General features: G+C 42.9%; 1 protein-coding gene across 3 annotated transcripts in view; it reads right to left on the bottom strand.

Annotated features, from left to right (window-relative positions):
- Positions 1 to 27,943, bottom strand: part of LOC112218362 (la-related protein 1-like) — a 104,782-nt gene that overhangs the window by 59,411 nt on the left and 17,428 nt on the right. For 2 of the 3 annotated variants that reach the window (XM_042301352.1, XM_042301353.1), the window contains exons 2-5: positions 8,192 to 8,259; positions 4,026 to 4,091; positions 2,624 to 2,704; positions 1,041 to 1,215 (exon numbers count right to left, since the gene is read on the bottom strand). In XM_042301352.1, the coding sequence (XP_042157286.1) occupies positions 1,041 to 1,215; positions 2,624 to 2,704; positions 4,026 to 4,091; positions 8,192 to 8,259 (390 nt within the window). The remainder of the gene's footprint in view (positions 1 to 1,040; positions 1,216 to 2,623; positions 2,705 to 4,025; positions 4,092 to 8,191; positions 8,260 to 27,943) is intronic. The other variant, XM_042301354.1, reaches the window with a different exon arrangement.

The raw sequence follows: 27,943 nt of genomic DNA, 5'->3' as shown, positions 1-27,943 counted from the left end.
TTACTGTCTCTGGTGTCACATGCACAGGATACAGAAGGTGTAAACGGTACAGTGAAATGGTTACTTGCATAATGGAGTCTTTTGTATAGACATGTAGCTAGCTAGCTAAACAATGAACCGTAATCCAAACTCATAACATTACTACCCTGCATGAATCTACAGGTAGCTAAATGCTAACCAACTAAGTTCAATGTTAGTTAGCTAACATTAGGCTATAACTAGCAATGCAAATGTTTGAGATACAAATCATATTACTACACAGACCATACACGTGAGGTTAGCTAGCGAGGCAGCCAATATTACCGAGCTAGCCAACAGTACGCTTTAAATTGCAATGAAAACAACTTCCTGATGAAATTAGATATGTATAATATCTGAAAAATATCTGAAAATGTAGCTCGCTAGACTCTTATCCGTATACATGGATGAACGCTTCTCCCTCTCTGTCACAGATACCATGGTTGCCCTTAGTTTGAAGATGCAATCCAGGGACAGGTGTTTTACAATAGCCTTCTGTGATCGCTTTTCGACTCCCTCAGCATTCACAATCAAATGCCTGAATTTTCTCCATCTCCTTAGCCATCATACTCTGCTTCCACTGGGCACTCCAATGATTTCAATACTCTGTCATCCAGAAAGTGGAGAGCCATCTTCCAAAAAAATCTGCGTTAGAAAGGATTACCTACACACACAAGGCAGCTCATTATAGACAGGAGCGTACTACATGGTAGACCAATCGAAAATCTTCTCTCTGCATTTCCAGCCCATCCATTATCTCAGCCAATCATGGCTAGCGGGAAGGTTCCTGTCTTTTTCCGTGGCTAAACCAACTACGCTCGTAATTTAACAATTTTATTCGTATTTACAGATGGCATACAAGTTTGTTATTAAGGAACATCAAATCTCATGTTCCAGAAGGCCTCTGGCAAAGTAGTGACATGGGACATAGTTTCCTGAAACGAGTCACTTGTACAAAAGTGCAGTTTTTTCACACGTTCTGTCATTAAAAAGAAAAGGTCAATCCAAGTAAAGGAACGCACCTTTCTTCTTCTGTCCGTTCTTCTGAGAGTCCTCGTCGCTGTTCTTCTGAGAGTCCTCGTCGCCGTTCTTCTCCTCTCCAGAATCGTCTGACTTCGCATTCTGGTTCTCCTTGCCCTCCTCGTTGGTGTCACGCTTCTCCTTCAACTCTTTCTTCACCACAGGCTTCTTGGGGACCTGGGGGGGGTAGGTTAGTTGACACAGGGTACAATATCACAGCAGTTTTACCACCCAGGTTTAAGAGCATCAGTTAGGCTGCGGCACCATATTCTTTATATGGGCACTGGTCAAAAGTAATGTGCTAAATAGGGAATATGGTACAAACACTAAGGCTGCTGGTCACTGGTCACACTCACCCACAGTACACTCAGGTGAGACTGACCTGGCTACTGGAGTTGCACATAAGCCATCATCATTTGGGGCAAATCCTAACTTCCATTTAAATCAAATTTTCACTTTGTCATGCTTTGATGTCAAAGCGAGACTAAGTGAAAATATGACAGAGGTGGAAGTTAGGATTCCCACTGTAGTGCTCTTAATGTGCAACTCAATTGTGCATGGGAAAGGAAACCAACTAAGCACAGAAATCCCATTCTATTCATTATTGCTGTCACTCATGGACACAGCCAGTCCTGGGGTTAAGACTAGTGACTGGTGAGTGACATGGGCCATATAGATGGCCAGACTATTTAATTAAAGGTTGTGCTCCAAATAGCACCATATCCCCTATATAATGCACTCATTTTGACCAGGGCCCATTGGGTTCATCACTGAAGTCATTGGTGGTATGAAGTGGATAAGATCCAGGCAGGATGCACACACAGAGAGCTGCCTACAGACAGTTGCAGATCCTGTGTGTACAATCATTTTTGCTCATCATGAAGTGTGTGACATGGTCAAATCAAATGCAAATTTAGTTCACTTGATGTTTGAGCTCACGCCCTCAGCTAACACTTCCACTCATCTAAATAACTCCTCTTCTGGGGCACTTTTGCAAAGCATTCAGTTGAAGGGTTAGTTTTGCAAGAACAGGTTAGTTGTTGGAAAACTAAAATCGCTATACAAACCCATACAATCACACTCAAATAGAAGATGAACTGTACACTTCCTGCATTTGAACTGGATCCAGAATCGCTGTCCACATTAAGCATAAATGAGTAACTACCGGAAAACCAAGAGCCTAAATAGGAAGTTAACGGCCATTGAGGAGTGAATACCTAATATAAAGCCAATTTCACCCCAGCAGCAGGCCAGTCCACCATTATACTCCTTCTGGACATCCACAGACAGCTGGTTGCACAGACCCACATTCCGACAACTACTTGACTAAACCATGTTCATGGTGAGTCACCATTGATTGGTAGTTCAATCCAGGAGTAGGCTTAGAGTCTGTGCAACAGTCTCCCCATATTATTATTCATTCCCCAGTAAGCTTTAGATTGGTTAACATCACTCCAGGTAACAGGCCATACCACTAAACTCCTGCTGAGTAAGTATCCTGTGTTTTCATTCAGGTTATATGGAGCCAGGAGGCCGGAAACTCCAAGTCCAGGCTGCTCCAGGTCCCTGTGGAGGGTGAACTTACTGGGGATCTCCGTGTGGAGCCCACTTCTCTGACCTGCCTGACGGGCATGGGGCATGACACAGTCCGATTCACAACCTCAATCTGAGCAGATGGGACAGAAGGGAGGCTTTTTAGGACAAAAGGGCACAATCACAATCACAGGATTGCGTCATGAAGGAAAATATTTGCCATTTCAACAATGGCACACACACGACAATGACAGATGATGATGATGTATGTGTTCAATGCCTTGTAATGGGAGTGTGTATTTAAAATGGTATGGAATCAGTCATTGTTATGAGATTGTGTTGGTTGCAAAAAGTGCTTATGAAATGTGCTCTGAATCATTCTTCAGAATTTGCAGTCATTCATTGGGCAGAACTCTATACATTGTGCTATCATTCAAAAGAATTTGCTGTCAGAACTTTATTCAATGTGCTATCATTCTACAGGCAGGACTTTAAACACTATTCTCATTCTGTGGACAGGAAGGATACTCAGAAGATCGGTGTCTGGGAAGGGTTGTTGTGAGAGTTGAGGTGTGGCACCCAAACTCAGGCCCTCCACTCATAACACCAGGGACACAGTAAACTACATTCACAAACCTAAACACTACGAAAACAACATTTAACCAACACCTTCACAGCCCAAGTACCTTTCTGGGAAAAATAGCAACCTATTTTAAAACGGAAAGTAAAAAAATGTCAATACCAAAATCTCAGTTACAATACTGTCGAGTAACTGACTGATTTAGCTGTGTTTGGAAAGTTTGGTTGCCGACAGCTCCCGGAATATCAGGAGGTCCCGGAGATCGATTTTTCTACCTGCAGGGCCGTAGTGAAGTGCTCTCTCAAACAGACTATTTTCTCACACCGTGTAGAGAATAGGGTGCCATTTGGGACCTAAACTAACACCCTGTGTGCACCCTAAAGTAGATATACCGTGTGCTAACTAAGGCTAAGCAGAAAGACCTCAGAGGCAAAGAGCAAGTTGAGTCTCATCTGAGCACACTACAATTACACCACAGAACACCCAGATCAGTGTCATAAACAGAGGGAAAAGAGCGCCAACTTTATTTACATCTCATCATGACTCCACTCTGTGTTGTTCTTCAAACAACCACCGCCTGGCCTGCACACCCTGTTGTTTTCCTACCAATGAGACGCTAGAAAAAGTCTCCTGTTTCAAAGAGGTATTATTAATTGATACGTGAGGGGGACTTGTTAAGCCTGAGGAAGTCCTGGAGGGACTACTGATGATACGTGAGGGGGACTTGTTAAGCCTGCGGAAGTCCTGGAGGGACTACTGAATAAACAAGAGCTGTGTGTTCACTAACACTGCAAACAGCACTGTGCCCTACTCAACTGGCCACTGGGGGGGGTGGTGTGTGTGTCAGTAGTATTACCTCCGGGCACTAACTTACCTGCGTTTCTTTAGTTGCAATCTCCCCGGGGGTTGGCCACTTCATAGCATCACCAAAATCTCCAACCTAAAAATAATATCAAGGGATTTTAACAGACTCTTCAGCACTTCTGTCACAAATGGCACCCTATTCCATACACAGTGCACTACTTTTGACTAGGGCCCATAGGGTGCCGTATATAGGAAATAGGGTGCCATTTGGAATGCAAACATGTCTTTATGCTCATCACATTAAAGCTTCACCATATCAACAAAGGTGTGGCCCAATAGAAACAATCCTCATTTACAACATAAAAATCAAAAACAAATTACAGCTCGGAAAGTATTCAGAACCCTTGACCTTTTCCACACTTTGTGATGTAGATTGAGGATTTTTATTCATTTATTTATTTTTACACACAATGCCCATAATGACAGAGGAATAACTGGTTTTTAGAAATAAAAACTTGAAATATTCAGACCTTTTACTCAGTACTTTGTTGAAGCACCTATGGTGGCAATTACAGCCTTCAGTCTTCTTGGGTATGACCCTACAAGCTTGGCACAGCTGTATTTGGAGAGTTCCTCCCATTCTACTCTGCAGATTCTCTCAGAATCTGTCAGGTTGGATGGGGAGCGTTGCTGCACAGCTATTTTCAGGTCTATCCAGAGATGTTCGATTGGGTTCAAGTCCGGGCTCTGGCTGGGCCACTCAAGGACGTTAACTTCTTGGATATAGGGGGCGCTCTTTTAATTTATGGATAAAAAAACGTGCCCGTTTTAAGCGCAATATTTTGTCACGAAAAGATGCTCGACTATGCATATAATTGGCAGCTTTGGAAAGAAAACACTAACGTTTCCAAAACTGCAAAGATAATATCTGTGAGTGCCACAGAACTCATGCTACAGGCGAAACCAAGATGAAACCAGGAAATGGGCAGAATTTTTGAGGCTCTGTTTTCCACCATTGTCTCCTTATATGGCTGTGAATGCGCCGGGAATGAGCCTGCCCTTTCTTTCGTTTCTCCAAGGTGTCTTCAGCATTGTGACGTATTTGTAGGCATATCATTGGAAGATTGGCCATAAGAGACTACATTTACCACGGGTCCGCCCGGTGTCCTTTGTGTAAATTGGTGCGTAATCTTCAACCGCAGGCATTTTCTCCTGGGATTCAGAGGGGAAAGCACACTTCCACAAACGATATATCATCGAAGAGATATGTGAAAAACACCTTGAGGATTGGTTCTAAACAACGTTTGCCATGTTTCAGTCGATATTATGGAGTTAATTTGGAAAAAAGTTTGGCGTTTTGAAGACTGAATTTTCGTTTTTTTTTGGTAGCCAAATATGACGCACCAAACGGAGCAATTTCTCCTAAACAAATCATCTTTCAGGAAAAACGGAGTATTTGCTATCTAACAGAGTCTCCTCATTGAAAACATCTGAAGTTCTTCAAAGGTAATGATTTTATTTGAATGATTTTCTGGTTTTTGTGAAAATGTTGTCTGCTGATGCTAACGCTAAATGCTACGCTAGCCGCGCTAGCTGTTACACAAATGCTTATTTTGCAATGGTTGAGAAGCATATTTTGAAAATCTGAGATGACAGTGTTGTTAACAAAAGGCTAAGCTTGAGAGCTAGCATATTAATTTCATTTCATTTGCGATTTTCATGAATAGTTAACGTTGCGTTATGGTAATGAGCTTGAGGCTGTATTCACGATCCCGGATCCGGGATGGCTCGACGCAACAGGTTAAGAGACTTGTCCCGAAGCCACTCCTGCGTTGTCTTGGCTGTGTGCTCAGGGTCGTTGTCCTGTTGGAAGGTGAACCTTTGCCCCAGTCTGAGGTCCTGAGCGCTCTGGAGCAGGTTTTCATCAAGGATCTCTCTGCACTTTACTCCGTTCATCTTTACTCCGATCCTGACTAGTCTCCCAGTCCCTGCTGCTGAAAAACATCCCAAAAAACATCCCCACGCTTCACTGTAGGGATGGTGCCTAGTTTCCTCCAGACGTGACGCTTGGCATTCAGGTGACACTTGGCATCTTGGTTTCATCAGACCAGAGAATCTTGTTTCTCATGGTCTGAGGGTCATTTAGGTGCCTTTTGGCAAACTCCAAGCAGCTCAGTTAGGAAGAGTCTTGGTGGTGCCAAACTTCTTCCATTTAAGAATAATGGAGGCCACGTTGTTCTTGGGGACAATGCTGCAACAAAATAATGTGGTACCCTTCCCCAGATCCGTGCTTTAACACAATCCTGTCTCGGAGCTCTATGGATAATTCCTTCGACCTCATGGCTTGGATTTTGCTCTGACATACACCGTCAACTGTGGGACCTTACATAGACAGGTGTGTGCCTTCCCAAATCATGTCCAATCAATTTAATTTATTACAGGTGGACTCCAATCAAGTTGTAAAAACATTAAAGATGATCAATGGAATCAGGCTGCACCTGAGCTCAATTTCGAGTCTCATAGCAAAGGTTCTGAGTACTTATGTAACTAGGGTATGTTTTTTATTTTTAATACATTTGCAAAAATGTATAAACCTGTTTTTGCTTTGTCATTGTATGGTATTGTGTGTAGATTGATGAGTATTTTTGCTGTAACGTAACAAAATTTTGAAAAAGTCAAGGGGTCTGAATACTTTTAGAATGCACTGTATAATGGCGAAAATGTGTTTTCCAGCTAATAGGTCGCCCTCACAAAAGAGGTGTTTAACCTCAATGGGTCTTACCTGGTTAAAGGTTAAATAAAATAGGCTGTCAAGAGTTCACATATTCACTTGATGATAAGAAAAGACAAGACATTTTGTTTTGCTAACGTATGATAGGGGTCCCTTGGTCACCGGTTTGCCTGGGAGGTGGTCTTTGGGCAAGAAAAGGTTGAAGACAGGGGTTCTCATGTCACTCGGGGGGCCCCCCTTCCAGCATTGGGGAACATCCCGTACCATATCTATTTCCATTGGCACAAGCACTGTTCATGACACAAACTGTTCACACCCGTCTTGTTGCTGGAGAAAATAGAACTTGGTTCTATTTTAGATGGGAGAAGCAAGTCCCACCTCTCCCATCTCCTCATTGGTTTTTAGGAGCATTTACCCACGTGGGTGATTGAAAGATGAACTGAAGTCCACACTCCAGTCCAGTTGGTGGTGGCAATACACCTTAAAGTTGGTTGTCAACCGCCACATAAAGTCCAAAGAAGAAGCCTGAAGGAGGAGAGATTGCTAGAAACAAACTCTGTTGACCCTTTTATCTGTGGATTAACTGTCGGAGTAGAGGACCTTGTGCATTTCAGGTAAAATAACAACCCAATGTTTATAACCCAGGACAAATTAATTAGCAACAGCAAGCTAGCTAGCTAGCTAAATTGTCAAAATGTTTCATGCTTTCTGACCTGTCCCCAAATGAATGTAGTTGGTTCAGAGTTCCTTTTGATATTTCAAGCTGCGTGTCCTGATGGCGTCTGGTGTGGGTGGACAAAATCCAACATGGAGTGTGGGTGGACAAAATCCAACATGGGAGTGTGGGCGGTCTGGTCAGCATACAATGACTAACATGACAAGAGGAACTGATGATGCACTACCCAATTTCCAACATGCACCTTGTGCATTGTATTATGAGTTCCTTTAAAAAACCCACCCCATAGTTTGGGAACCACTGCTTTAGAGTGTTTATACCCTACATTATTCATCTCATATGTATATGTATATACTGTACTCTATATCATCTACTGCATCTTTATGTAATACATGTATCACTAGCCACTTTAACTATGCCACTTTGTTTACATACTCATCTCATATGTATATACTGCACTCAATACCATCTACTGTATCTTGCCTATGCCGCTCTGTACCATCACTCATTCATATATCTTTATGTACATATTCTTTATCCCCTTACACTTGTGTCTATAAGGTAGTAGTTTTGGAATTGTTAGCTAGATTACTTGTTGGTTATTACTGCATTGTCGGAACTAGAAGCACAAGCATTTCGCTACACTCGCATTAACATCTGCTAACCATGTGTATGTGACAAATAAAATTTGATTTGATTTGATTTATACACCTTATCTGACAGACTCCCCAAGTACTACCACTTGCATACCAGGAAGCATGGACTGTTTCTAAGCATAGCCGCAGATGTACACACAGGCACACACACACACACAAAGAAAGGACGTTACCCTTTCTCTCCGAGGCCGGGGGTTTGGGGCCTTCACCACCTTGGCCGGGCCTGTTGTTGGTGGCGGCTCTGTGGAAACAAGAAATACAGTGGACATCAACAGTCTGCTACAGCCATCAACAAAAACTACATGGAACCATGTAATCACATTTGTCTCCTCTTACTTCCACTAGCAGAACAGACAATGAATATGTTATTGGGTCAATGAGGGGCTGTTCGATGCTCACGGCATTGACAGAAGGAAGTGAGGATCTGTGTTCCACAGCTGTGTTCCAAATGGCACCCTATATAGTGCACTACCTTTTCATATTTTTTAATACTTATTTTGTGCACAAACGCCACATTAACGTACATCTCAGACGTTTGTTGCATCTATCTCATTTTTCAATCATGAGCACGTTAAGTAGCTGATAAACCTCAGTCCTCCATTAGGGCTTTGGTCAAATGGTGCACCATATAGGGAGTATATGGTGTCATTTGGGACTCAGCCACAGTCGACTCCTTATATGGGCCTAAGCAATGGCATGGGGCTGTCTGAAATATATGAGCCCTGTGAAACTGCACAAGTTCTGAGCCAGTGAAAAGAAAGCACTGTGCTACGTTGAATTGGGACTGGTGGCGAACTGACTGTACTTGACCGTTCACTAGGGGTGTAATTCGTACCGAACCGTTAGGTACAGGGACCTCGGTTCGGTCCGCACTGTGAACCCGAATAAATACAGTGGGGCAAAACACTCCACTATGGCCAAGACCAAAGAGCTGTCAAAGGACACCAGAAACAAAATTGTAGACCTGCACCAGGCTGGGAAGACTGGATCTGCAATAGGTAAGCAGCTTGGTTAAAGAAATCAACTGTGGGAGCAATTATTAGGAAATGGAAGACATACAAGACCACTGATAATCTCCCTCGATCTGGGGCTCCACGCAAGATCTCACCCCGTGGGGTCAAAATGATCACAAGAACGGTGAGCAAAAATCCCAGAACCACACGGGGGGACCCAGTGAATGACCTGCAGAGAGCTGGGACCAAAGAAACAAAGCCAACCATCAGTAACACACTACGCCGCCAGGGACTCAAATCCTGCAGTGCCAGATGTGTCCCCCTGCTTAAGCCAGTACATGTCCAGGCCCGTCTGAAGTTTGCTAGAGAGCATTTGGATCATCCAGAAGATTGGGAGAATGTCATATGGTCAGATGAAACCAAAATATAACTTTTTGGTAAAAACTAAACTCGTCGTGTTTGGAGGACAAAGAATGCTGAGTTGCATCCAAATAACACCATACCTACTGTGAAGCATGGGGGTGGAAACATCATGCTTTGGGGCAGTTTTTCTGCAAAGGGACCAGGACGACTGATCCGTGTAAAGGAAAGAATGAATGGGGCCATGTATCGTGAGATTTTGAGTGAAAACCTCCCAACAGCAAGGGCATTGAAGATGAAATGTGGCTGGGTCTTTCAGCATGACAATGATCCCAAACACACCGCCCGAACAACGAAGGAGTGGCTTCGTAAGAAGCATTTCAAGGTCCTGGAGTGGCCTAAACAGTCTCCAGATCTCAACCCCATAGAAAATCTTTGGAGGGAGTTGAAAGTCTGTGTTGCCCAGCAACAGCCCCAAAACATCACTGCTCTAAAGGAGGTCTGCATGGAGGAATGGGCCAAAATACCAGCAACAGTGTGTGAAAACCTTGTGAAGACTTACAGAAAACATTTGACCTCTGTCATTGTCAACAAAGAGTATATAACAAAGTGTTGAACATTTTGTTATTGACCAAATACTTATTTTCCACCATAATTTGCAAATAAATTCATTAAAAATCCTACAATGTGATTTTCTGGATTTTTTTTCCTAATTTTGTCTGTCATACTTGAAGTGTACCTATGATAAATTACAGGCCTCTCTCATCTTTTTAAGTGGGAGAACTTGCACAATTGGTGGCTGACTAAACTTTTTTGCCCCACTGTCCATAAAAGATGTACAAAAATAAAATGACCAGGCCTATAGGCTATGCCTACACTGCGTTGTCGGGCTTTTGCGTAAACCTGAGCTGAAAAAAACATGCCAGGCTATTACGTTAAAACAACTAGAGCATTAAGAGCACCTAATATTGGAGTTGCACGTCGTATAAGTGCTACTTTTATTGATTAGACAAAGTGTGTCACACCATCTGTGACAGTGTCAGTGCATGTCCACAGAGTCCACGTAGAATACCATGCCATCACTGCCGTCTACTAATTTCCAAGATGGTGGATGTGAAATTCACAAGTCAATTTGACCAAAATTCTACTTTAAAGTTTTTACCCAAACTTTTCTAGTCTTCATAAATAAAATTATTTCAGCTCCACTTTCACTTCGAACAATGGTCAAATGTCCAACATCAGCCAATTACGTTTTAACAATGACATTGTGTTCCCCTGTGTATTTTCCTATCAACTGGTAGCAATGCCTCCATTTGCTTTTATGTAATAGGATTATGGTGATCTAAGATACAAATAATTAAACTTGACTTAATAGAATTAGTTAATCGCACGAACTAATCGCGATTAACAAAAAAATATATTTTAAAAACATGTCAACTCGGCCAAAAAATATACTTCCCTTTTTCAGGACCCTGTCTTTCAAAGTTAATTCGTAAAAATCCAAATAACTTCACAGATCTTCATTGTAAAGGGTTTGAACACTGTTTCCCATGCTTGTTCAATGAACCATAATTAATGAACATGCACCAGTGGAACGGTCGTTAAGACACTAACAGCTTACATACGGTAGGCAATTAAGGTTACAGTTATGAAAACTTAGGACACTAAAGAGGCATTTCTACTGACTCTGAAAAACACCAAAAGAAAGAAGCCCAGGGTCCCTGCTCATCTGCGTGAACATGCCTTAGGCATGCTGCAAGGAGGCATGAGGACTGCAGATGTGGCCAGGGCAATAAATTGCAATGTCCGTACTGTGAGACAACGCTACAGGGAGACAGGACGGACAGCTGATCGTCCTCGCAATGGCAGACCACGGGTAAAAACACCTGCACAGGATCGGAACATCCAAACATCACACCTGCGGGACAGGTACAGGAAGGCAACAACAACTGCCGAGTTACACCAGGAATGCACAATCCCTCCATCGGTGCTCAGACTGTCTGCCATCTGGTTTCCGAGCTGGTCATGGGTGCACCTCAGCCATGCTCAAGGTCCTAGATGATATCATAACCTCCATCGAAAAGAGACAATACTGTGCAACTGTTTACATCGACCTGGCAAAGGCTTGACTCTTTCAATCACCACATTCTTATTGGCAGACTCAACTGCCTTGACTTCGGCAATGTCATTTAAAAATTGCCCCCAACACTCTACTCAGCAAACTGGATGTAGTCTATCAGTGCCATCCGTTTTGTCACCAAAGCCCCATTTACTACCCACCACTGCGACCTGTATGCTCTCGTTGGCTGGCCCTCGCTTCATATCCGTCGCCAAACACATTGGCTCCAGGTCATCTATAAATAGTTGCTAGGTAAAGCCCCGCCTTATCTCAGCACACTGGTCACCATAGCAACACCCACCCATAGCACACGCTCCTGCAGGTATATTTCACTGGTCACCCCCCAAAGCCAATTCCTCCTTCGGCCACCTTTCCTTCTAGTTCTCTGCTGCCAATGACTGGAACAAACTGCAAAAATCACTAAAGCTGGAGAATCGTATCTCCCTCACTAGCTTTAAGCACCAGCTGTCAGAGCAGCTCACAGATCACTGCACCAGTACATAGCCAATCTGTAAATAGCCCACCCAACTACCTCATCACCATATTGTTATTTATTTTGCTCCTTTGCACCCCAGTACCGCTACTTGCACACTCATCTTCTTCACAAATATCACCCCAGTGTTTAATTTGCCATACTGTAATAATTTCACCACTATGGCCTATTTATTGCCTCACCCCACCTTATCCTACCTCATTTGCACACAATGTATATAGACTTTCTCTTTTGTGTAATTGACTGTTCGTTTGTTTATTTAATGTGTAACTGTGTTGTTGTTTGTGTCACACTGCTTTGCTTTATCTTGGCCAGGTCGCAGTTGTAAATGACTACCTCAATTGGGCAGACCAACCAGTGCTCCCGCATTTGGCTAACCGGGCTATCTGCATTGTGTCCCGCCACCCACCACCCACTCTTTACGCTACTGCTACTCTCTGTTCATCATATAAGCATAGTCACTTTAACCATATCTACATGTACATACTACCTCAATCAGCCTAACAGGTGTCTGTCTGTATATAGCCTCGCTACTTTTATAGCCTCGCTACTGTATATAGCCTGTCTTTTTACTGTTGTTTTATTTATTTACTTACCCACTGTTCACCTAACACCTTTTTTGCACTATTGGTTAGAGCCTGTAAGTAAGCATTGCACTGTACTACACCTGTTGTATTTGGAGCACGTGACAAATAAACTTTGATTTGATTTTGACTGGAAAAAAGTGCTCTTCACTGACAAGTCGCGGTTTTGTCTCACCGGGGGTGATGGTCAGATTCGTGCTTAATGAAAGAATGAGCGTTACACCGAGGCCTGTCCTCTGGTGCGGGATCGAATTGGAGGTGGAGGGTCCGTCATGGTCTGGGGCGTTGTGTCACAGCATCATCGGACTGAGTTTGTTGTCAGTGCAGGCAATCTCAACGCTGTGCGTTACAGGGAAGACATCCTCCTCCCTCATGTGGTACCCTTCCTGCAGGCACATCCTGACATGACCCTCCAGCATGACAATGCCACCAGCCATACTGCTCGTTCTGTGTGTGATTTCCTGCAAGACAGGAATGTCAGTGTTCAGCCATGGCCAGCGAAGAGCCCGGATCTCAATCCCATTGAGCACGTCTGGGACCTGTTGGATCGGAGGGTGAGGACCAGGGCCATTCCCCCCAGAAATGTCCGGGAACTTGCAGGTGCCTTGGTGGAAGAGTGGGGTAACATCTCACAGAAAGAACTGGCAAATCTGGTGCAGTCCATGAGGAGGAAATGCACTGCAGTACTTAATGCAGCTGGTGGCCACACCAGATACTGACCGTTACTTTTGATTTTGACCCCCCCTTTGTTCAGGGACACATTATTCCATTTCTGTTAGTCACATGTCTGTGGAACCTGTTCAGTTTATGTCTCAGTTGTTGAAACTTGTTAAGTTCATATGAATATTTTGACATGTTAAGCTTGCTAAAAATACAACGCAGTTGACAGTGAGGACGTTTCTTTTGCTCAAATTTGTTAGATCAAATTTGTCCCTAAAGAAAGATTAGTCCATTTAAAAAGCAGTGGATTGAGATACAGGCATACTTTGATTGTAACACGGAACCCAAACTGGCTGCGCACGTGGGCCATCGTGCATAAATGTATTTTGTCCACCTACACCAAACGCAATCACAACACGCAGGTTAAAATATCAAAACAAACTCTGAACCAATGACATTAATTTGGGGACATGTCAAAAAGCATTAAACATTTATGGTAATTTAGCTAGTTAGCTTACACTTGCTAGCTAATTTTTTCTATTTAGCTAGCTTGCTGTTGCTAGCTATTTTGTCCTGGGGTATAAATGTTGAGTTGTTATTTTACCTGAAATGCACAAGGTCCTCTACTCCGACAACGAATCCACACAAAACGGTCAACCGAATCATTTCTAGTCATCTCTCCTCCTTCCAGGCTTTTTCATCTTTGAACCTATATGGTGATTGGCATCTAAACTTTCATTGCATTACTACACCAACCAGCAATACAGTTCGTCATTCAATCACCCACATGGGTATAACCAATGAGGAGATGGCATGTGGGTACCTGCTTCTATAAACCAATCAGGAGATGGGAGATGCAGGACTTGCAGAGTGATCTGTGTCAGAAATAGAAAGCAGTTCTATTTTAGCCCTTGGCAACGCAAGACGCTCGTTGACCCATGCGAGCAGTGTGGGTGCAATATTTGAATAACAGATTCCTAAATTAATTTTTGCAACGCTCGTGCAGACTACGCGAGCGGTGTGGTCAGCCTGTTAGGGACCGAAAGACACACTCATCTACATTAGAATGGTTTAATCAAATTTATCATAAACACCACAAAAGTCACTAACATAACTACAGCTATTAATGCTCCCAATGCTTAAGTAGGCCTACTCCCTCTTACCAAACGTTCTTGAAGTTTAACACTTGCGCACAGCTCGCGCACACTCAGTCGCTCTCTCACACACCTTTAAGTACTGTTAAAGCTTCAGGCATTCTAAATGAGTGTGACTATATGAAAAAAATAACTGTTTATATAGACAAAGAACAAGAGTTTTAAAACTTGTAAAACGCATGAATACACTAAACATTTGGTTCTGTTCAGATAACTTCACACACACACACACATAGGCCTATAAACTCTCCCTCACACTATTGACTATGATATTGATTACGGCATTGTTGAGAAAAGTTCTTAATCTAACGCACATCCTCTCTCACACACACACATGTATACACACCCCACTCTTCCATACGCAGTGTACCTTTGAAGCATCTTTTTGCTGAGTGCATTTTCAGTTTTTCTTGAGCAATCCAAATTTGAGCATAGCACATTCAGTGGTCAAGTTCAGGTTGCTAGCTAGTAATGTTGTTTGTTGTCAAAACAAAAAATAGCGGCGGCTTGTGAGTAGTTTAGAAATGGCCCGCGACAATGCAACCAATCCACTGCGAAAAGAAAGAAAAAACATAGCTCCAGTAATATTGGAAACAACTTCCACATGATTTTGGTGAGAAATACCCCACGTGTTCTACAGTCTAAGCTATTGGCTGTCAAAGCAATGGTCCACTGCCCTTGTCCATCATAATACATATTTTTCTTTAGGAACGTATTGGGATTTGGGGGATGGGATAGTTCCATGTTCATTGACATGTGCTGACAACGTATTTTCCTCAACTCTATTTATTAGGCGGGGTAAGGTGCCAAAAGCTACATCCACAGCTGATGACACCAATAATTTCCTATCGCAAGAACTTGTGCCAGCAAGACAGCCTAACTACACTGCTCAAAAAAATAAAGGGAACACTTAAACAACACAATGTAACTCCAAGTCAATCACACTTCTGTGAAATCAAACTGTCCACTTAGGAAGCAACACTGATTGACAATACATTTCACATGCATTTCTTTGGGGGGGCCGCACAGCCCTCCATGTGCTCGCCAGAGGTAGCCTGACTGCCATTAGGTACCGAGATGAGATCCTCAGACCCCTTGTGAGACCATATGCTGGTGCGGTTGGCCCTGGGTTCCTCCTAATGCAAGACAATGCTAGACCTCATGTGGCTGAAGTGTGTCAGCAGTTCCTGCAAGAGGAAGGCCCGTTCCCCAGACCTGAATCCAATTGAGCACATCTGGGACATCATGTCTCGCTCCATCCACCAACGCCACAGACTGTCCAGGAGTTGGCGGATGCTTTAGTCCAGGTCTGGGAGGAGATCCCTCAGGAGACCATCCGCCACCTCATCAGGAGCATGCCCAGGCATTGTAGGGAGGTCATACAGGCACGTGGAGGCCACACACACACACTACTGAGCCTCATTTTGACATGTTTTAAGGACATTACATCAAAGTTGGATCAGCCTGTAGTGTGATTTTCCACTTTAATTTTGAGTGTGACTCCAAATCCAGACCTCCATGGGTTGATAAATTTAATTTCCATTGATCATTTTTGTGTGATTTTGTCATCAGCACATTCAACTATGTAAAGAAAAAAGTATTTAATAAGAATATTTCATTCATTCAGATCTAGGATGTGTTATTTTAGTGTTCACTTTATTTTTCTGAGCAGGGTATAAAGACTTATGAAGTATAACTACACCAAACACACACACACACGCGCTAGCCCTGCGGTGCCCTTGCTCTCCCTGGATTTGTTTCAAATGACAGCTGCCTGCCAAAACCAGTCTGTGTGGTATGTCAGATTTGCCTCTGCAATGATGCCATCAAAAATGCTAAACTACACTTTTTTCTAGAAAAAAAAGAAAACCAACCCAAAAAAATGCTGTAAAATTATTTCAGACAATGAGAATTTACTCTCTCAAAACATTTTCCAAGTGCAAGGCTTCTTTCACTATAGCTGGTCATAGCCAAGAGGTTTTAGGCCTATCTGCTGCTACGAACATTTGCATAATCGAACTTTACAATGATACCGTCACGCATAGAAACAAGGATATAGCCGATGATATTGAATCATAGGTTTTAGACAGAGCCTGCGCATCAAATTGGTTAACAATCCAATTAGATGAGACAACTGACATGCCCGCGTTTTGTATATATTCTCTTCATATGAATAATTTATTTGGTGCAGAGATTTGCCTCAGAATACAACTGCAAGGGAAATGTTCTATGTTCTAAACGAGTACATAAGACATGGATTAGGATGGGACCGTTGTTTCTGGATCGGTAACGACGAGACTGCTGCTCAACCTATCCATGCAGGGCTGAGCAAGTGACATTTTCCAAGCAAACGGTAAAATTGCCGCTTTCAAGAAAAAGCCGGGTGTCTGGAGAGACCGAGTGGATAGAGGCATTTTCAATATGTTCCCCATATTCTCAACACGGGTCGACACGGGTGATGTAGACATGGATCACGTATTTCTATGGTTTTGGTCATTTACAGACAGCCCAGAGAGAGACACTGCCCATGAAAACAGCACATACAAACCATGGAAGTAGCCAAGTAAATACATCGTTCATTATTTTTAGAGTAAAGTCAAAATCAATGAAGGGTGTCTTGTTTTATAAAGAAAAAAAGTGATAGTATATTTGTTTTACCACCGCTGTCCCGAGAACAAGGCGGCCATGCCTTGCTGGTCCCTGGCACAAAAAAAAGATTGAGAATGGCTGAACTAGGCTACAGATTTCAGGCAATAGCCTCCTTGCCGCAATAAGGCAGTCTATGTGTATGTACTCAGGTCTATAAACAGATTATACATTAACTTTCCAAGATAAAAATAGGTTAAGGAGTGGGGGAATTTTATCAGCAATGCTGATTGTGAACTCAAGGTGTTTTCCAGTATGACCTTCAGAAAGATAATGCTGAAACCAAAATAAAATGGAAACAGCCAGGGCATGAGCAATGACACAGCCTGAGGTTGTGGGAAGGACAGTAAAAATGATCCTGCTGTAATGCAGTTACCCATATACTGTCAGAGGGATTGAAAAGCTTGAACTTGTACAAGCCCCCTCAACTAACTGTTTTATAAACATGGACCAAACTCTGGAATTGTGTTTCGTGGTAAACTACATATGTACATGGGCACATCCCCACAGCAAGATGCTGCCACCACCATGCTTCACCGTAAGGATGGTGCTTGGTTTCCTCCAGATCTTAGCATTCAGACCTAGCAGTTCAATCTTGGCTTCATCAGACCAGAGAATCTTGTTTCTCATGGTCTGAGAGTCGTTTAGGTGCCTTTTGGCAAACTCCAAGCGGGCTGTTGTGTGCCTTTTACTGAGGAGTGGCTTTTGTCTGGCCACTCCACCATAAAGGCCTGATTGATGGAGTTCAGCAGAGATGGTTGTCCTTCCGGAAGGTTCCCCCACCTTCCACAGAAGAACTCGGAAGATCCGTCAGTGACCACTGGGTTCCTGGTCACCTCCCTGACCAAGGCCCTTCTCCCCCGATTGCTCAGTTTGGCTGGGAGTCCAGGTTTAGGAAGAGTATTGGTGGTTCCAAACTTCTTCCATTTAAGAATGGAGGACACCGAGTTCTTGGGAACCTTCAATGCTGCAGAGCTTTTTTGGTTCCTTTCCCTAGATCTTTCTCGGAGCTCTACGGACAATTCCCTCGACCTCATGGCTTAGTTGTAATCATGTCCAGTCAAGTTGTAGAGACATTTCAAGGATAATCAATGGAAACAGGATGCACCCGAGCTCAATTTCAACTCTCATAAACAAGGGTCTGAATACTTATGTAAATAAGGTACTTAAAAAAAATTAAAAAATTTACAACTTGTGAAAAAAATGTGTAAAAAGCCTTTTTCGCTATGTTATTATGGGGTATTGTGCTTAGATTTATGGAGGAATATTTATTTTATTTTATCTATTTTAGATTAAGGCTGTAAAGTATCAAAAAGTGCAAAAAGGGAAGGGGTCTGAATACTTTCCAAATGCACTCCATATGTTAGAGAAGCTTCCATTGAAGAACATTGGGTTTTATTGGATAAATAACTCCAACCATGTGATGGCAGGTCATGTAAAGATATAGCAAGTGAGTTTATTCAATAACAATTTACAATCAAGAACATCAAAGGCTGGGGCCTCCCGAGTGGCCAGCGGTCTAAGGCATTGCATCGCAGTGCTTGAGGCGTCACTATAGACCCGGGTTCAATCCCAGGCTGTCACAACCGACCGTGACTCCCATAGGATGCTCTTGCATCCTGACTTCAGTTATTTATTTTACACCTTTATTTAACCCGGTAGGCTAGTTGAGAACAAGTTCTCATTTGCAACTGCGACCTGGCCAAGATAAAGCATAGCAATTCGACACATACAACAACACAGAGTTACACATGGAATAAACAAAACATAGTCAGTAATACAGTAGAACAAAAGAAAACAAAAATTCTATATACAGTGTGTGCAAATGAGGTAAGATAAGGGAGTTAAGGCAATAAATAGGCCATGGTGGCGAAGTAATTACAATATAGCAATTAAACACGAATGGTAGCTGTGCAGAAAATGAGTGTGCAAGTAGAGATATTGGGGTGCAAAGGAGCAAGCTAAATAAATAAATACAGTATGGGGATGAGGTAGTTGGATGGGCTGTTTACAGATGGACTATGTACAGGTGCAGTGATCTGTGAGCTGCTCTGACAGCTGGTGCTTAAAGCTAGTGAGGGAGATGTGAGTCTCCAGCTTCAGAGATTTTTGTAGTTCGTTCCAGTCATTGGCAGCAGAGAACTGGAAGGAAAGACGACCAAAGGAGGAATTGGCTTTGGGGGTGACCAGTGAGATATACCTTCTGGAGCGCATGCTACGAGTGGGTGCTGCTATGGTGACCAGTGAGCTGAGATAAGGCAGGGCTTTACTTAGCAGAGACTTGTCGATAACCTGTAGCCAGTGGGTTTGGCGACGAGTATGAAGCGAGGGCCAACCAACGAGAGCGTACAGGTCGCAATGGTGGGTAGTGTATGGGGCTTTGGTGACAAAACGGATGGCACTGTGATAGACTGCATCCAGTTTGTTGAGTACAGTGTTGGAGGCTATTTTATAGATGACATCACTGAAGTCGAGGATCGGTAGGATGGTCAGTTTTACGAGGGTGTTTGGCAGCATAAGTGAAGGATGCTTTGTTGCGAAATAGGAAGCCGATTCTCAATTTAATTTTTGATTGGAGATGTTTAATGCGAGTCTGGAAGGAGAGTTTACAGTCTAACCAGACACCTAGGTATTTGTAGATGTATTCTAAGTCAGAACCGTCCAGAGTAGTGATGCTGGACGGGCGAGCAGGTGCAGGCAGTGATCGGTTGAATAGCATGCATTTAGTTTTCCATGCTTTTAAGAGCAGTTGGAGGCCACGGAAGGAGGGTTGTAATGGCATTGAAGCTCGTCTGGAGGTTAGTTAACACAGTGTCCAAAAAGGGGCCAGAAGTATACAGAATGCTGTTATCTGAATAGAGGTGTACCAGAGAATCACCAGCAGCAAGAGCAACATCATTGATGTATACACAGTTGTCAATTGACCAGTGTTTCCTCCAACACATTGGTGCGGCTGGCTTCTGGGATAAGCTGGCGGATGTTAAGGAGCGCTGTATGGCGGATCATGTTTCGGAGGATGCAGGACTCAACCTTCGCCTCTCCCAAGCCCGTTGGGGAGTTACAACAATGAGACAAGAGCGTAATTGGAAACCACAGAATTGGGGAGAAAAGGGGGGTAAAATACACAGAAAATAGCTCCAACTAAGATATTTACTTTATGTCCTGAATGCAAATCCAACACAACACTTCACTGAGTACCGCTTCATATTTTAAAGTATGGTGGTGGCAGCATCATGTTATGGGTATGTTTTTTTAGAATAAAGAGAAACGAAATAGAGCTAAGAACAGGAAAAATCCTAGAGGAAGACCTGGTTGTCTGCTTTCCAACAGACACTGGCAGATGAATCCACCTTTCATCAGGACAATAACCTAAAACACACAGCCAAATATACACGAGTTGCTTACCAAGACGACATTGAATGTTCCCGGGTGGCCTAGTTATAGTTTGAATTATCGGCTTGAAAAGCCTAGCAATGATCAACCACCAACTTGCCAGAGCTTGAAGAAGTTTAAAGAATAATGTGCTAATATATTAGACATAATATGGAGACTAGGGATGCATGATATAATCAGTGAACATATTGGATGTCTAGTTTATGTCTAGTTTAACGCTGAACATGTAACACAGCATTCCTAACCTAGCCCACAATGTCTGATGTGTGGATCGAGCAGTCAACAAGTAGAGCAGTCATTTGAAAGAGTAAGACAATTTCAGCGAGACAACTCAAAGGCGAAATCCATTAAACGCCAAGATAATGGAATTCATTGCCCTTGACAATCAACCGTTCTCTGTCGTGGGTGATGTTGGCTTTCGCCGACCGGTCGAGCACCGTAACACACTACCAAGTGTGCTATTTTTCAGATGTTGCCCTACCGGAGTTACACAGTAATAGCGTCACTGCTATTAGCCTCACGACATATTATGGAACGCCGTTTGGGTCTTTGCGTGTCAAAAAAGATACAGTAGCACTGTCAAAGCTGTACAAAAAAAGTATGCAGAAAAAGGCCACAAATGATGTGTTCACAATACTGCATTGGTAATAAAGCATGATTTGTTCAACCGCAAATTCTGGGGTAGTTAGCTTTAGCTTGGTACCTAGCTAACACCGATACAAGGAGGAAAACAATGACCCGTAAAAACTGCAGTCATTTTAATTATTCTTAGCAATTATTTAGGAATCCGTGTGAGTGAGTTTAAGCTAGGTTTCCACTTGTTATTCACCTTTTGAAATTGAACTTCAGTTCATGAAAATAAATGCTAGCCAGCTACTGTTGCCCAAAGCTAACGGTATAAGCAGCCAGCTAGCTTCATTTGGCTAGCCACATTAAGGACATTGGGTTCAATAGTGGACTTTGCGGTTAGCCTTCAAAACAAAAGTGTAATTTACAATGATGCAAATGAATACAAATAGTAGAATTATGCCATACATTTATTTTGAAGGCAAAGTCCACTATTGTGGCTAATCCTTATTGTGGATAGCTTCACATAGATGGGTCCGACAATTAATCAAATAAGAACGGTCTTATAAATGAGGGTTATTTTAAACAAACAACCCAAAAATTAACTAAAATATTTGTAATGGTAAAACGTGTGTGTAAACTAAGACTAAAACCAGATAAACAAGATAATGGCGATAAATGGACCTATATACACTAAGTGGCTAGTTTTTCTAGGTACATTTTACATTAGCATTTGAGTGAATTTGCAGACGCCCTCAACCAGAGCGATTTACAGTGGTGAGTATATACATACATATACATACATTTTCGTACACTACCCTATTGGACCCACCTTTGCCTCCAGAACAGCTCTGGGGGCGTGGATTCTACAAGGGGCGTTCAAACATTTCTCAATTGGTATCAAGGGACCTAACATGTGCCAGGAAAACATTCCCTACACCATTACACCACCAGCCTGTACCGTTGACACCAGGCAGAGGATGGGGCCATGGACTCATGCTGCTTACACCAAATCCTGACTCTGCCATCAGCATGCATGATGCAACAGGAACCGAGATGCATCGGTCCAGGCAATGTTTTTCCACTCTTCAATTGTCCAGTGTTGGTGATCACGTGGCCACTGGAGACACTTTCTCATTTTTAGCTGATAGGAGTGGAAACCAATGTGGTCGTCTGCTGCAATAATCTGTGACAAGAACCGAGAAGTTCTACGTTCCGAGATGCCGTTCTGCATCGTTATTTGACCGTTTGTGAACCACCAGTTAGCTTGCACAATTCTTGCCATTCTACTTTTAAAAAACTCTCATCGAGCAGTTTTCACCCACTGGACTGCCAGACTGGATGTTTTGTTTGTTGCACTATTCTCAGTTAACCATAGACACGGTCGTGCGTGAAAAGCCCAGGAGGCTGGCCGTTTGAGAGATTAGAACAAAGTCGCTTAGGTCACTCGTTTTGCCCATTCTCAAGTTCAAACGAACACTAACTGAATGCCTCAATGCCTGTCTGCCTGCTTTATATAGCAAGCCACAGCCACGTGACTCACTGTCTGTAGGAGCGAACCCATTTTCATGAACTGGCACAATAAACTGGCCACGGAGTGTATTCTTAAATAAGATCATCTTTGAGAACTAACAATCACGTAAATAAAGGCTAGACAGTCAGGGAGAATCTGACATTCAAAATATTATAGATTGAGGTATTTTGTCATTGCACCGATTGTTATGTTTGAGTCACTCATAGCATAAGAACACAGCATAAACCATGGCAAAATGTGTAGAATTTCAGGAAATTAGCTTAAACTGCCACACCAACCATCAGACATGAAAGACACCAAAGAAATGTTGTTTAGTCTATCAGCACTTATTCTGACAGAAGCTGCACAAGAACTGGGCTCAGGGGAAGATAATGAATCAACTGAAATAGAAAGCAGTCTGTAGCGGTCTGCATCTAAGGCACTTCAACACACAGTAGTGTCCTAGATTAGATCTAAGGAGAAGAGCTGCTGCAACACCATGACGACGGAGGTCAGTGAGAACCAAACATGGAGGAAAAGACACCCGCAGCCATACACACTACCTCCCTCCCTCTCGCGCACACATCTCGAAAACACTCACTAGCGTCACATGATCAGTAGGGTGACATCACCACCAGCTGAGTAACAAGCTCAAACACTGGAGTGCTGGCTGAGCAGGAAAAAGGCCACTGTGCCTCTGCCTGAGGCGACAGCAACACACACCCTAGGCATAGGTCAGCACTCCCATCTGAAGCACAATGTGCTTTCACTGGGATGTGTCCATGTCAATGAGCCAAAAACAGATGCAACTCTTTAAAGGGATATTGCAAGATTCTGGAACTCGTGGATACCATGTTTATATCTCTGCGTGCAGTATGAAGGAAGTTAGGTACTTTCACGAGTCAATGCTAACTAGCATTAGCGCAATGGCCTGAAGTCTACAGGTACACTAGTGCAGGGTTCTCCCAAAATAATGTAATAGAGGCACTTGCGTGATGTGGACTGGCTGCAACTCTATGGAAAAGCATCCCTTTAAAGATCAAAAGTCTAGAGCTGAGAGACCTGGGTAGACGGGCTGACATAAACAGCTGAGAGAGAGGAAGGGAGGACTTCACTACCCAGAGTTTCGCTTTTGCTATAGTAGCAAGTACCTCAGTGAACCAAAAAGTAGCTTTTTAAACTAATGATTAGAGCTGCACACCACCGTGCACACCACCGGTGCACACCACCGTCTGGTCAAGCGGACCAGACCATTATGCTTTGGGAGAAACATTTAAATTGAAGTGAAAGAATAGCCTATTCCACCACAAACCTAGACCCAGCTAATTTCTTCCCCATCATTGAGAAGAACCCCTTCAAAGCTGTGCTGCTGGTTTCAAAACCAACAGCTGTTACAGCATATAGCACACACTTCATGGCAAAAATAAAAGGCCAAAAGAAGAGGATCACAGTTGTAACTTTATTGCAGCCTACAGCGATGGGCATGACATTCTGTTATTGTTCGAGGCCTCGCCTGATTTTATTAGAGTACTGAAAAACAAACAGGCACACACTGGAAAAATAAGTGCACGTTTATCTATATGCCAACAGTGCGCAACAATGCCTAATTTATCATAACTATTACAGATAACAAATCCTAATTGCCTCATATACACTATATACAAAAGTGGACACCCCTTCAAATTAGTGGATTGATTGTCAAGGGCAATTAGTGAATCGAGCACACCGCCATGCAATCTCCATAGACAAACATTGGCAGTAGACTGACCTTACTGAAGAGCTCAGGTGACTTTCAACATGCCACTGTCATAGGATGCCTCCTCTCCAAGAAGTCAGTTGGTAAAATTTCTGCCCTGCTAGAGGTTCCCCGGTCAACTGTAAGCCCTGTTATTGTGAAGTGGAAATGTCTAGGAGCAACAACAGCTCAGCAGTGAAGTGGTAGGCCACAAAAGCTCACAGAACGGGACTGCCAAGTGCTGAAGTGCGTAAAAATGTTGCTATAGTTACAAACTGCCTCTGCAAGCAACGTCCGCACAAGAACTGTTCATCAGGAGCTTCATTAAATCTATGGTTTCCATGGTCGAGCAGCCGCACACAAGCCTAAGATCACCATGAGCAATGCCAAGCGTCGGCTGGAGTGGTGTAAAGCTTGCCTCCATTGGACTCTGGAGCAGTGGAAATTCGTTCTCTGGAGTGATGAATCACCCTTCACCATGTGACAATCCGACGGACGAATCTGGGCGGATGTCAGTAGAATGCTTCCTGCCCAAATGCATAGTGCCAACTGTAAAATTTGGTGGAGGAGAAAGAATGGTCTGGGGCTGTTTTTCATGGTTCGGGCTAGGCCCCTTAGTTCCAGTGAAGGGAAATCTTAATGCTACAGCATACAATGACATCCGAGATGATTCTGTGCTTGCAACTTAGCGGCAACAGTTTGAGGAAGGCCCTTTCCTGTTTCAGTATGACAACACCACTGAGTGAGGCCCCTACAGAAATGGTTTGTCAAGATCGGTGTGGAAGAACTTGACTGGCCTGCACTGCCCTGACCTCAACCCCATTAAACACCTTTAGGATGAATTCCAACACACAGTGCCCGACCTCAATAATGTTCATGGCTGAATGGAAGCAAGTCCCATCAGCAATGTTCCAACATCTAGTGGAAAGCCTTCACAGAAGAGTGGAGGCTGTTATAACAGCAAAGGGGGGGACCAACTCCATATTAAGGCCCATGATCTTGGAATGCAATGTTCGACGAGCAGGCGTCCACATACTTTTGGCCAGGTATATATTTAGTTCATTAAAAAATCTAGCGCCATTTAAGATGAATGTATTGAAATCGTAATATTAACTGGTTATATAGTGGAACACAATATTCAAAAAGGTAGTGAGATCAGCAGTGGCGCTTGCTTGTAGAAGCCTGTGCAACAGCATAGCCTTGTTTTGTTCATTCTTAAAAGTCTAAGCTGACATTTGGAATTGTTTTAAGATGGTCTACTATGGTAAAAAAAAAAAAAACATTTGGATTTTACTACTATAGCCCACACAAGCACATTGAATAACACATGTTGGGGAATAATCAGAATTAGTTGGTAACATAGGTAAGATGTTTTATATTCATCATATGTTTGTAAGTTACTTCATCAGAATTTGTTTGTATAATACTGTGGCGGGGTTGCAGTATCTGTTCTCTGTCAAGACTAAGTTACTTGGGCCGGAGAGAGGGGAGAGGTCAAGCGTGTATCTCTTGGCTCCACAATGTCTGTGTGCCAGTCAGTGTGTCTCTGTGATCTTGTCAAGATAGGATGGTTTTGATGTATGCCTGTTGATATGGAGGATTGGTTTATGGTTCTGAGTTTGAGAAAAGAACATAGTTTAGGAGACAAAGCTGAATTATAAATTATGCCTATGCTGTCTGGCAATGTGTGTCTTTGCTATAAAGGATCTCAGTTGCAATGTGTAAGGGACACTCAGAGAATTCATTGATAGACACTGAATTGATCTGAGAGTCACAGGGTTGTGATAGAGCTCATATAATTAAAGATGGACTTTGTGATAACCAACTCTGACTTGTGTGTGGTTTGCTCTCATGATTTGGTAAATAGAGGAAATTTCCACGACACACATTAATAAGAGGCTAAAAAAATAGTCAAAAAAATGTATCATGAGAAACAAGGTTTTGAAGTGTTTGTCCTATATCTAGGAGATATAACTGTGTAACTCTGTGTTGTCTGTTCACACTGCTATGCTTTATCTTGGCCAGGTCGCAGTTGCAAATGAGAACTTGTTCTCAACTAGCCTACCTGGTTAAACAAAGGTGAAATAAAAAAATAAATATAATTTTTACACACATTTTAACCTCTTTTTGGGGTTGGCACAAAACTACCTTCATACTGCCAATCATTTTTTTTAACTGGTACCGATTACCTTCAGGAGTCCCCTGACACGTGTTGGGGTCGTAGTGCCAAACGGAGCCCGTCAATGTTAAGGGGGGGGTTATAGCCTAGGCCAGATATACCCCTGCCGTCGGGGGTACGCCAAATAAAAATGTGATTTACATGTTTATTTTTAAAGAAAAATTCAAACAGTACATTCATATTTTCCAACGAGGCTATGCATTGGAGTAAGGTTTGTTTTCCTCGCCTGAGTAGCCTTGTTTCATTGCCAAAAATAAAATTAAACCATCTACAGGTAGCCTAGTCAAATAATTAACATCCAATCACATTAACCATTACTATCTCGCGGGAAACCTTCACTCTTGTGCAGATATTTAGAAACATGACAATGTGAAAAATAAGCCACCCGACTTTCAAGTAGTGAGACATGTATAAACGCAACAGATACCATTAATAAGGAGAGGCTAGAAGCGTCTGGTGAGCTACCGAGTGGCTAGGACAGGCAAGCCCCATACTATTGTCAAAGACTAAATTCTTCCTGCTGACGCAGATATGGCTGGGACAACGCTGTGGGAAAAGGCCAAAAAAGCTATACAGACAATGTCTTCATCAAACAACACTGTTTCACGATGCATCAGTGACACGGCAGGAGATGTTTTGAAACAATTACTGCTTGGCATACAAGCCAGTGAATTCTGTGTCTTACAGCTGGATGGGTCAACAGATGTGGCGGGCCTGGCACAGTTCCTGGTATATGTCCGTTACATTTATGGGGGGTCAATTAAGGAAAACATCCTCTTCCGCAAACCAGGACAACATGAGATTATATTTTTGAAGTACTGGACAGCTTTGTGACATCAAATGGACTTTGGTGGTCAAGATGTGTTGGTATCTGTTCTGATGGCGCAAAAGCCATGACTGGGAGACATAGTGGAGTGGTAAACGCGCGTGCAAGCTGTTGCTCCCGACGCCACTTGGGTATACTGCAGTATCCACCGAGAGGCTCTTGCTACCAAGGGAATGCCTGACAGCTTGAAAAACATTTTGTGTAAGAGGGGCCTTGCTTTATGTTAAAGCAAGGCCCCTGAACTCTTGTTTATTTTCTGCACTATGCAATGATTTGGGCAACGACCACGTAACGTGCTGGTTATCAAGGTTTTTTTATTTTTTATTGAGAAACAAGCTTCTCACACGACTGGCCTATCTGGGTGATGTTTTTTCTCGCCTGGATGATCTGAATCTAGGAATACAGGGACTCTCCACAACTATATTCAATGTGATGTACAACATTGAGGCTGTGATTAAGAAGTTGGAGCTCTTTTCTGTCTGCATTAACAAGGACAATACACAGGTCTTTCCATATTGTATGATTTTTTTTGTGTGCAAATTAACTCAAGCTTACGGACAATGTCAAATGTGATATAGCGAAGCACGTGAGCGAGCTAGGTGCGCAATTATGCAGGTATTTTCCCGAAACTGACAAACAACTGGATTCGTTATCCCTTCATACCCTGCCTCCTGTCCACTTACCGATAACTGAACATGACAGAAATTGCAACAAGCGGTTCTGTGAAAATGTTATTTAATCAG

Source organism: Oncorhynchus tshawytscha, linkage group LG19 (assembly GCF_018296145.1).
Source record: "Oncorhynchus tshawytscha isolate Ot180627B linkage group LG19, Otsh_v2.0, whole genome shotgun sequence".
Lineage (NCBI taxonomy): Eukaryota > Metazoa > Chordata > Actinopteri > Salmoniformes > Salmonidae > Oncorhynchus > Oncorhynchus tshawytscha.
The sequence above is the reverse complement of the archived record's forward strand: the minus strand, read 5'-3'. Positions and strand labels throughout refer to the sequence as shown.